Here is a 12,036-nt window from a genome sequence, read left to right as displayed (position 1 = left end):
CAACGCTCTTTCTTTAGCAATGTAAAGCTACAAAACACTTGTAAAACTTTTCTATCCGGCCATCATGGGCCAAATATAATGGAATGATTTCCTCCCCCCGTTGACCCTTCAAAAAAAACCTTGCTGCTATATACGCATGTGATCGATCTGTATACATACATCTTTCAAAGACACTACTGGATCAAATTCTAGAAATAAATCATGCATTGAATGGCATCGTGGACAAAGACTACACAATACGGACTGTGCGTCCTTAGCATGATAGTGTTATGCAGATACGTCCAAGCCAGTCATAAAATAACATATTATACTAATATCAATAACTGCTATCATTGATGTCTCGATAAAGATATCGGTGTCCCGTACTTGTATCTAACCTCATAGAATTAGCGCTAAAGTAATTAACACGTGTCGACATTGCTTACTTTTATAGCTACTTTGGTTCTTTTACGAGTGTTTTTAGTTGTCTTAAGGTGTTTGGATACCCTGGGTTAAACTTTAGTTCCTGTCACATCAAATCAGATGTTTGGGCAATAATTAGAGGTATTAAATATATGCTAATTATAAACCTAACTGTATAACCGGAGGCTAATTCGCGAGATGGATCCATCAAGTCTAAGTCTATGATTTGCTTATGTGGTGTATTATAGATAATAGATTCGTTTCATGAATTAGCTTCGGCTTAAGCAATAAATTAGCTCATGTTTAGTCCTTCTATTTAACGTCCAAATATCCAATGTGATCTGGACTAAAAATTAATCCCCGGATCCAAATACTCCCTCAACAAGATGAAGCTAAGCCCTTGTTTAGTTGCCAAAACTTTTGAAATTTTGACACTGTAGCACTTTCGTTTGTATTTGGTAATTATTATCCAATCATGGGTTAACTAGGCTCAAAAAATTCGTCTCGCAAATTACAGATAAACCATGTAATTAGTTATTTTGTTTAGCTACATTTAATATTTCATGTATGCGTTCAAAGATTCGATGTGATGGGGAATCTTGTAAAGTTTTGGAATTTTGGATGCAACTAAACAAGGGCTAAATTTCTACTAGCTAATAAGATGAAGCTAAGGATGTACAGTGGCGTTTCGATCTGTTTGTTATCAGTTGACGCTTTTCTGTGGATATGCTACGGTGGTACTGACGTTTGGGGCCATTTTATACTGCATATAATGCACCGCAATCCATTGGGTGAGCCAGGCTCGTGAGCGTATTTTTTGCAACGATCAAGCCAAGCTACAAAGGTATATGCAGCCGACCGAGAGACACCTCTTTCGCGGGATTATATTATATGTATGTACTACGTACTCACGGTTTTTGGATAATAAGCGGTGAACATTTGCTCCAAACGAGCATGCATGCTCAAGGTTAAAGAGGAATGAAAGCTTCACAAGGTAGAGAGCTCAAGGTTAAAGAGGAATGAACATAAAAGGGTACGATCACGAACATATATGTACTCAAATCCAAGGACTTGAATGTCTCTTTGCCCATTATTCAACAAACACATTTAAAACAGAAACGCAAAATGTATGGTGGAGCAAAGTTTGTCCGTTTCTGAGTTCAGAATGGGCAGCGACATCTGCAGTAAGATATTTACGTCAGGTAACTTTATTTCCTTCTGTTCTCCATAAACAAAGCCGTTCAGATCTAATGGACTGTTACGTTGTCACGAATACATCGTCGCGACGGCAATCAATAGGATGTGTCCTGTTCTGTAGCGGTTGGTTGAACAGAGCCATGATTAAACAGTAGCGCATGCTCACATGGCTTGCTCCAGCTCGACATATATACGTGTCTGCGTGACTACGCGCGCACGGGAATCTCGTCCTCCTGGATATGGTATAAACCATTGCTACCACACAAACTATTTAAAGTAAGGCATCAAGATGACAAGATAAGCTATCTCGCTTGCTCATTAGATTCGTTGGAGCTGTTGCAGTGTTGGTGTTTTCATATGCATGCAGTCTGTCGGTAACGCTGTACTACGTGATAGTACGAGACCAGCTGATATGTGATGGCTTCACATTTCGTGATACCACACAATCAATAGGATGTCGTCGTGTTGACAGTACGCTTGTCCATCTTGTGGACATGTTCACCTGTTTACGTTCCAAACTGGCCGGCCACTCTACATGCAGTGTATAGTAATTAGTATATATACATACATACATACATACATCTAGAGTAGATCGATCGTGCGCCGCCTGCACGTTGTCTCTCTTCTGAGCATCTGCTGGAATCCTGGAACGCTAATGTTAGAAAATTAATTAAATATCATGATGCCGGGAAGCATGTGCTAAAGCTAAGCTAATTTGCCGCCTAGCTAGCTAGATCGATCAGTGTTTGATTCCTCTTGGGAATACGAGCGGATGCATGGCATTATATAGGCAACTTTTTCTATGCAGGTTATTCAAAAGAGAGAGAGAGTAATTGATCAGATGTTGGTAGGGGTGGTTCACGACATAGTGGTCTCCTCACAATCCAACTTGACTCTTATATATTTTTAACTCAAAATTATTTAAAATCAGAGTTCGAATTTTTTAGAATTCGACCCTTAGATAATCTAAACCAAAATTTAAAGTCTTTTACCACCCCTACATGTTGGAGCTGAGCAACAAAGTGGCCGGCCTGTGACCTTTCCTTCCCCGTGCAAGGTTTAAGAGTGCGATCAGAGTCACGCTGTTAAGTGGCCACGTCAGTTCTTATCAGGCATTCAGGCTAGCTCGACAACTCACCTGCCACTTCACGTCTTCACCGGACCGCCGCGTCGTCGACGTTCAAGCGTGCACAGTGTCCATATCCCAGCTGCTGTGTCGTCGACGTTTAAGATCCTGTTTGGTTTCTAAAAGTTCATGGACTACTAAAAGTTCCTGATCTAAAACTTTTAGCCTCACACTGTTTGGTTTCAGAGACTAGAGGGACTAAAGAACATTTAATAAAGTTAACAAAGTATAAAAATACCCCCCACCTCCACCGCCCAATTCCAATACCTTCTTATGCGCCTTCTTCGCAATGTACTCCACGATCTGCTCCTCGGTGACGTCCCGGCGCCTCCGGCTTCCACTCCTCCCCCGGCGTCCGACACAGAATCCTCGCTCCCGCTGCCGTTCGCGTCACTGGATGAGGACGGGGAGTCCCTCCGGTGGCTGTGGCGGCTCCGCCTACGGCGTGGCGAGCCGCTAGAGTCCGAATCGGACGGGACGGGCTGCGCCACCGCCGCGATGACGATGGGCACCGCCGGCCCTCGCTGTCGCGGTCCCGCTTCGGCATGTCGGCGATGAGACGGAAGGTGCATAGAGTCGTGGGCACTCGCCGCTCACCGCTACTGCTGCATGCGCTCGCCCCTGCTCTGCCACTACGGGCTCGGCTCGCAGCCGCTTCCTGCTCGAGGCCGCCGAGCATGAGGCCTCCACAATCGCCGCCAAGGTCGACGCGGAGCGCAAGGCGGAGGCTACCACAGCTGCTGCCAAAGCCGCCGAGTGACGTGCGTGCCGCGGTCGTCCCGCGCGCCGCGGCCACCGGTTCGCCAGGAGGAGGAGAAGCAGGAGGGGGGCGGTGGCGAGGCCTTGCGCGGACGGTAGCGACTGCGGCGCCAAGACCTTGCACGGGCGGGGCCGGCAGCGTGGATCTAGGGTTCGTGGGCGGCGGCGAGACCTTGCGCGGGCGGGGGCCTTGCGCGGGTGCGGGCGGCGTCGGCGGCGGGCGGCTTGCGCAGGTGCGGGCGGCGGTCGGTGGCGCGAGCGAGCGGGGAGTTGGCGCAGAGGAAGGGGGAAACAGGGGGTCACCGGGTGACGGTGGTGGTGGGGAGGGGTGGGGTTCGCAGGAGTAGGCTGGAATCTGGGTCTAAAAGACCCAAAAAGCTTCTTAAGAAGGTTTTTTTCATTCTTTAGACTTAAACTAGTACCTTTTAGAGTCTTTTAGACTCTTTTGTTTGGGTTTTAGACTCATAACACCTAGCGACTTATGGAAAGACTCCGCGCTCCGCACCGCGCGGCTCGTGGAGACCCCTGTCTACCGCTCGCGATGCGTCCCTGCACCCGCGTGGCGTACCAGCTAGCTGCTCCTGCATGCCCGGCCGGATCCTCGTCTCGCTGCATCGGGGGCGGGGCTGGACCAACGCGATGAATTGGTTGCCACGTACGGCGCTGGCGTCCCGTGCATTGACGACTGACCGTCGGCCCCAGCCCCTAGTGTGCCGCTGCTCCAGCCTCGTGGGTGCATTGAAATCGACACGTGCTCACCGGGCCGCGGCAAAGCTAGCGCCAGGAGACTCTCTCGCCTCCGGCGCGGTGGCACGCACGCTGACACTGCAGCTCGCCGGTGACGCCCTGCTGCGCGTCGGATCGGACACCAGTCGCACTGTGACCGGAGCCCGGCCGCCGGTCCACCGTCCGTAACTGTTTAATGCCCTGTGGTGACCATAGGGCCATAGGCCACGGTCCACAGAGTCACAGCCCCTGCCCCGGCTCCAAAGTTGGAAGGTGTAAAGGTTTCCTGTTTCATCTGCTCTTCGCCTCCTCTGTGGACAGTGGTACCGGCCACGAGAAAATTTACAGACTTGGTGGGGTAAAAGCGGCCAGCGGTTGGTGGTGGGAGGTCCACGGCCCGAGCACATTTACGCACTGCCAGAGGGATGCGGTTTTAGCTGCCGATCAAGCACATGCTCTCGCCAAGTACCAAGGCTCCAACACGACACATGGAGCGAACAGAGGAGCGGAGAAAACGAGCGTGCCCGCCCGAGAACGAAAGGCTCGTCGTGAAAGCAAGCAACGGGGAGGGAGGATGGGGTCAAACCAGCAACAAAGAAGTACAAAAAGCCCTCGCGATCCACCCATCATGTTTGTACCCATCCCTTAACACGAGGCATCCCGAAGTATAAAACGGCCTCCCCGGGAACGCCACGCCACGGCTCTCACACCGCGCACCCCCGCGTATGAACGCGCGCGCGCGCCCACCGCACCCGCGCACACGCAGCAACAGCCCATGGCCGCCGAGCCCGGGGCGCTGGCGTTGCACGAATCCGCGAGGGCACTTGCGGCCTCGGTGCAGCCGCAGGTGGCCGCCGTGCTCTTCGTGTCCGCGGCGTGCACGGTGGCGCTCGCCGCCCTCCTGGCCGTGCTGCGGCTGCGCCCGCCGTGGTGGTGCGCGTGCCCCGTCTGCGAGGCCTACCTGACGGCGTCGTGGGCCGGCGAGTTCGACAACCTCTGCGACTGGTACGCGCACCTGCTGCGCGCCTCGCCGGCGCAGACCGTGCACGTCCACGTCCTCCGGAACGTGCTCACCGCCAACCCGGCCACCGTCGACCACATGCTGCGCGCCCGCTTTGACAACTACCCCAAGGGCGCGCCCTTCTCGGCCATCCTCGCCGACTTCCTCGGCCGCGGGATCTTCAACGTCGACGGGGACGCGTGGCTCTTCCAGCGCAAGCTCGCCGCGGCCGAGCTCGCCTCGCCGGCGCTGCACGCCTTCGCCGTGCGTGTCGTGGCCTCCGAGCTGCGGGGCCGGCTCGCCCCCCTGCTCGACTCTGCCTCCCGGGAGGGCAGGGGCCGGGTGCTCGATCTGCAGGACGTGTTCCGCCGCTTCGCCTTCGACTGCATATGCAAGATCTCTTTCGGGCTCGACCCCGGCTGCCTCGAGCTGTCGATGCCGGTGTCGTCGTTCGAGAACGCGTTCGACGTGGCCTCCACGCTCTCCGCCAGGCGCGCCACCGTGCCCATGCAGATCATCTGGAGGCTCAAGCGCTTCTTCAGCTTGGGGGACGAGAGGAAGCTCCGGGACGCGGTGCGCCTCGTCGACAGGCTCGCCGAGGAGGTCATCCGGCAGCGCCGCAAGCTCGGCGGCGTAGCCTCGGGCAGCGACCTCCTGTCGCGCTTCATGGGTTCCATCAACGACGACAAGTACCTCCGCGACATCGTCGTCAGCTTCATGCTCGCCGGCCGCGACACCGTCGCCTCGGCGCTAACCGCCTTCTTCCTGCTCCTCTCCGATCACCCGGAGGTCGCCGCGGCCATCCGGGACGAGGTCGCCCGCGTCGCCGGCGACGCCGACCGGCTCACGGCCTCCACCTTCCACAAGCTCAAGGGCATGCACTACGTGCACGCGGCACTGTACGAGAGCATGCGGCTGTTCCCGCCGGTGCAGTTCGACTCCAAGTTCGCCGCCGGCGACGACAAGCTCCCGGACGGCACGGCCGTGGCGAAGGGCACCCGGGTCACCTACCACGCCTACGCCATGGGCCGCATGGAGTCCGTGTGGGGCCCCGACTGCGGCGAGTTCCGGCCCGAGCGCTGGCTCCGGGACGGCCGGTTCGTCCCGGAGAGCCCGTACCGGTACCCCGTCTTCCAGGGCGGCGCGCGCGTGTGCATCGGCAAGGAGCTGGCCCTCATGGAGATGAAGGCCGTCATCGTCGCCGTGGTCCGGAGCTTCGACGTCGAGGCGATCGAGCGGAGCTCCCGGCGGCCCAGGTTCGCGCCGGGGCTGACCGCCACGTTCGCGGGCGGGGTACCGGTGCGAGTGCGCCGGCGAGCACGTGAGAGCGGGGACGGCCCGCCAATCTGACGAAACGGAATAAAAAACTGTTGGTGTCATCACGATTCTCCCCCCTCAACTTTGCCTGCCATCATCTTTCCCGTCCCATATTCAAAACGGAATATCGCATTGGGGGGGGGGGGTGCTAGATTATGTGACGCGCCTGTAATCCAGTGCCTGTCGATTGTCAGCGATGACTCCGTGGCCACTCGCCCCCGCCGGTGATGTGAGTGCGCCGGCGCTCGGCCGCACGGAGCAGCCGCAGACGATTAGTCAGTCTTCCATCGTCTCCACTTGAGCTACTACTAGTAGATTGGTAGTAATGGCAATAGATTCCTAGAATTGATCGGAATTGGTCGCATCATGATCCTCATCGGATTTGGAACTTTGGGTCAGACAAGGGAGGAGACGTCGCCGCGGCTGAAGCTGCTTTGCATACTTCGCCGGCGATCACTGTTCGTTCAGAAAAGAGATTGCAGGCATAAATGGAAACACGGAACAGATGCCGCCGCTTCTGAAAGGAGGGTGGGAGGAATCAAAGAAAAATATAGCGGTGGACGGAGAGATTCTCCGGTGTTGGAGTGCGGTCGTCCTCGTGGCCCAAAACCAAAGGGAACAATGCTTTGGATTTGGAGATCGCTAGCTCACCTTTCCGTGGAAAGAGAGGCGGAAATGCTCCACGTGTTTGGTGCAGGGTCCGGGCGCGGGGCGGCGGTACGCGATGGGCAGGGGGTCTGGGGCAGGGTGTTGCACGCACGCACGTACGGCTGCCTAAACAGATGCCGCTGCCCGCTGGATTCTTCTTGGCGGGAGCCCGGAGCCGCAGCCGCTGAAGGAAGGAACAAGGGCACATGTAGCCGGTTGAATTGAAGTGCTGTTGAACTGCGAGTCTTCTTTTTCCCTTGCTACAGTTAAGAGGAGGCGGAAAAAGCGACAGCTGCGCGGTTTCGTCTTCCGGCGGCGATTTCGCCGGTCCTCTCCGGCGGCCAGTCTGGCGTCGGAGAGAGAGGGCGGCCAGGAAATCATCGTGCGGTTGTACATATAGGTCTAGGGTTGTGTCTAGGTCATAGAGTTTGCCGGAGGAGAGGTGCGGCTGCTCCTGTTCGTGTGCGGTTGAAGGCGGCGGCGGCGTCCTCTCCTTCTCGGTCCGTGTTCCTTCCGTGGCTTGTCGGCGATGGCGGCGCGGCGGTGAGGATTTTGCTCCTCCAGAATCATCCGAGTGAGTCCTTCCGCTCGTTTGCTTCATGTGAGGTTGGGGTTTGTCGGGAGGGAGCTCCTCTGCGATGGGCTTTTCCGAGCGGCGTCGGCGAGACGATGGCGATGGCGGCGCAGCGGAATAATGTCTCCAGGCCTCTTCCTCGCCCCGGTGGCGTTCCACTCCGGCGCCATCGGAGGGGTCGTGGAGCTATGTACAGGAGTCCGGGGCCGGTGCTTCATCATCTCGGTCAGGTGATGCTAGTGTTGGCCTTTTTCTTTGACAAGGGTGCGGAGCAAGCTGTAGGGGTGGCGAATGGTGGTAGGCTGGATCCAGCTCTTTCTTCCCTTGGCGACGCATGTCGTCGACGGCGAGCTCTGATCCAGGGGCTGCAGGAGTTGGGGCGCAGCCCCGGTCGACGGGCAAACGCCGATGGCTTCTTCTACTGCGACTCCAAGAAAAGCCTGTGGGCGAAGGGGCTTCTCCAGTTCGTGGGGACGCACGTCTTCTTCTCCGGCGGTGATGACCGGCGGCGACGAAGTCGATTGCTGGCAGCTCGCGAAGGATCCAGGGGCTTTATTGCAATTTCTCTTTTATTTAGGGTCTTTTGTGTTGTTTGGCTGATACGGCTGCTTTTGTATCCTATACGTACGGTTCTGTATTCGTATGTGTACACGGATGTTATTCTTATCTAAGAAATACAGAAGCGTATTATAAAAAAAAAGGGCACATGTAGCCTGGGCGCCGTGGGGGCGGCGGCGTTGGATCCTCCGTCCGCACTCCGCAGGACTCCATGGTCCTGCTGCCGTCCCAGCGTGGCAGCGTGTTGTTCGCTCTCCGCATGGACCTCTTGCCAACCAGGCCGCGCGCCATCAGGACTGGCGGAGTACCACGGATGGATGAGGCATGGACCTCTCCGAAGAAGACACCTCAACGACCGAATCAAACACTCATGCACAGCATGGTAGTATCGAACAGAAACTGATTTTCATTGCATTTAGAGAAGTACAATGTGTGGCGTTCTTCAGACCCTGGGTTTGTCATTGTGCACGTCTCATTAACAAAATGACATTTGTGCTAAAAAAATATTCGTCGTTCTCACCCTGCTTCAGATCGGCAAAGTCATTATTCCGCGACAAGAAATAAAACCAAGACGGTCCATACAACATCATCACTGAGAGTATACATCTATCCCCACACTACGGACCAAACTATGTAACGAATATGACCCCATTTAGACCATTTGGAGTGATTTTGGTGATCGAGTGACAACGCAATCAACAGGACTAACGAGTTTGCGAGATCATATTTGTAGGATTTTTTAGCTCTCTTGGATGACGTCCAAACCATATCCGAGACGTCCAATGCACCGTCGAGACGAGGTGTCCAACCCACCGTAGAGATATCAAGTCGTAGTGAAAAAGCAGAGATGTTCAAATGACCGCTGCAACAAGTTAGACATATGAAGGATGAAACAGAAAACAGAGTAAGCTCAGATAATCCAACACCCCCTAGGTCGGACTATCCGACCAAAGAAGCCGGAATATCCGACGCTGGGAAAGAACAGTCAGATCAACGCTCGGAGCATCCTTCAAAGAGCTTGTTTGCCAGAATCTGAAATTTCCTTTAGGCTCGGATGATCCGATGCAGGCAAATGGGATCGTCGGACTAAGGGTCGGATTATTCACCAGAAAGCCTGTTTCTCGAGTTGGAAAATTTGCTTCAGGATCGAATAATCCGACGTGACAGATTTAGAGCGTCGGAGTAATGGTCAGATCAATGATCAGAGACGTTGTCCTGAAATTCAAATCAAACCTTCAGCACCGGATGATCCGACACAAGGTTTGAAGGCCGTCGGACTAATATGTCGGATAAATGACGTCAGCAAAAATTGCACAAGGTAACGGCTACCGTGGAGATCACTGTGGGGTCGGATCCGATGCCCTACACAGAAAAAGAATTAACGGCTCTAAACGGCTAGTTCAAATTGGATGGCTATATATATGGGTTCCTCCGGTCATTTGAAGTTTGCTGGAGTTCAGAGAAGACCCACACACATCCAAAAACATCTCCAAGCCAACCAAAAGCTCAAGTGTTCAAATCCTTAGTCCTTAGCACACAATTGAGAGAGGTAGTGCTAGGTTAGCTCCATAGTGAGTGAAAGGCAAGGTTGTGTACCTTGTGAGCTGGTTCTTGAGTGAACCAAAGTGTATCTCGGTGTGCCGGCCATCCTTGGAATCTTGGTGACTCGCCGGCACGTCTTCGACCCTCCGGCTTGGTGTGGAGCGGCGACGATAAGCTTTGTGCGGGGGACGTGGAGACCCCCTTCCTTGGAGGAGAAGCTCATTAGTGGAACCTGGGATCAAGGTGACCGTGGACTCGGTATCATCGGAAGAGACTTGGTTGCCGAGAAGCAATACTCTTTGTGAGTGTTTCAACAACGTAGATTTAGGTGTGCATTTGTAGCTAACCGAACCACGGGTTAAATCCTCGTGTCACAAGAGTTTGCGTTCTCTCATCCCTTTTTAAGCTTCCGCAATTACTTATTGCAATCTTTGTGTGTCTTTACTTTCTAGAGTAGAATCTTGATAGGATTGGCTATAGGTTGCATAACTCTTTTGAGATTAGAGTTTTTACAATAGAAGAACACTAGTTGCACATCTAGATAGGATATCTTAGTTTAATTTGTGTGCAAATAGTTAGAACTTACGGTTAAGATTTTTTGTTTGGCTAATTCACTCCCTCTCTTTTAGACTACGAGCACCCGATTCCTGACTAAAGTCTCGATCTATATGCTGTCCTCTGAAGGCGGTGACAGCTCCGATGCTAATAAAAAGGAAGCTGTCCATGTGTGCTGATGACATTCGAATCATTGTGAGGATAAGAACGGTTGAATAACATAACAACGTTCCTCTCCTCTCGGCAAGTTGTCAAAGCGTCAGGTGCTCTCAAGTTGCAAGAAGCGAAATTTGTACCCTGCAGCGCCGATCGTGACCAGCCAAGGCGACGACGCTGCAGCTACGATTTATTTGCACTTTTCAGCAGGCCCGACAAAAGAATCTTGTGACGACGGAAATGGTTGTGCATCAGCTGCTTCCTTTCGAGAGAATATCGTGGACTTTGCCTTTGAGGTCGCTGGAAGAGCCATCAATCAGTGACCACCGCGAACACTCGCTGGTTTACCGGGGCTGCGAGCAGCCTAGCAAGCGTCACCGGCTTCTGAATCCGTGTAGACCGATCGGCCGAGAAGCTAACACAGTTACAACTAGTTCTCTAGAGTGCTAGTAGCTCTCTAGCGCCGGATCACGCGTGGCGGCGTATGCCCGACACATCCGGCGGGTGTGGCGGCACCAACCGCGAGTGGTGGTGGGCGTTGTTGTACCCGGGCGTGCAATCTGATTGCACGATCGCACGATCGCACGAGGAGGCGATGGCACCGGCCTTGGCCTGGTTCCCGGTGGGCGCGCGATCGCTCGATGGCGTGGATGCGGAACCTAATTCGGCGCGGCGATTTGACCCCCGCCCGGGCCGGCCCCCGTGCCGGCAGCCGTGCGAACCGAATCTACCCTGCTACGGCACGATAGATTTGCAATTTTACCCTCTTTCGCTGTGAGAACGTTGCTCATGGTGACAATGGATGGCGACGGGAAGACACTACGGTGGCATGGCGAGATTCCCTCGGGATCGTGGTGCGTGATTGCTTTTCTCTGGCTGGGTGTGTAGCTGTGTATAGGTGCGATCGTGAAAGCCGCAGATTTCGTTGACGGTTCTTCGCTTCGTCTCCACCCTAGGATATGTTTATAAGTTGTATGCCCTAAGAGAACATATCGGATGGAAACCACAATCTTCGTAAAAATTCGTGCAAACCACGATAAGAAAAATCGTCTAAATTCATCAAATAAAATCACACATGTAGATGATAAATACACAACTTTGTAAAATATTTTGTCTAAACTCGACTTCGTTTGTGAGATATAAAAATAACAACACAAACGAAGTCGAGTTTGAACAAGATATTTTACAACGTTCTCTATCATCATATCATCTACATGTGTGATTTTTTGGTGAATTTAGACGACTTTTTTTTGTTATGGTTTGCACGGTTTTCTCGAGAATTGTGGTTTTCACCAAATATGTTTCCATGCAATAAACATAGCTGAATCTCATCTTTGGTGTGGTGGAGTTGTGCAGATGCCACTAAACCACCACACCAAAAGTTTAAATCCTCGTGACCACGTCAAATCACCTTAAATAAATAACCTAAGCAAAAAAGTTACCTTTAAGTAAATAAAACAAACGCTGAAAATGCGA

General features: G+C 53.2%; 1 protein-coding gene across 1 annotated transcript; it reads left to right on the top strand.

The window, feature by feature from the left end:
- The first annotated feature begins 4,920 nt into the window (after positions 1 to 4,920).
- LOC120675776 (cytochrome P450 94C1-like) lies at positions 4,921 to 6,882 on the top strand. The gene has a single exon (XM_039956986.1). The coding sequence runs from the start codon at positions 4,986 to 4,988 to the stop codon at positions 6,558 to 6,560; it is 1,575 nt and encodes a 524-aa protein (XP_039812920.1). The 5' UTR covers positions 4,921 to 4,985; the 3' UTR covers positions 6,561 to 6,882.
- The last annotated feature ends 5,154 nt before the right edge of the window (positions 6,883 to 12,036 follow it).

This window comes from Panicum virgatum, chromosome 5N, assembly GCF_016808335.1.
Source record: "Panicum virgatum strain AP13 chromosome 5N, P.virgatum_v5, whole genome shotgun sequence".
NCBI lineage: Eukaryota > Viridiplantae > Streptophyta > Magnoliopsida > Poales > Poaceae > Panicum > Panicum virgatum.
Note: the sequence above shows the minus strand (reverse complement) of the source record. Positions and strands in the feature narration are given on the sequence as shown.

Excerpts from the sequence above, each read along its gene's own strand:
- LOC120675776 (XM_039956986.1), top strand. The coding sequence starts at position 4,986 with ATGGCCGCCGAGCCCGGGGCGCTGGCGTTGCACGAATCCGCGAGGGCA.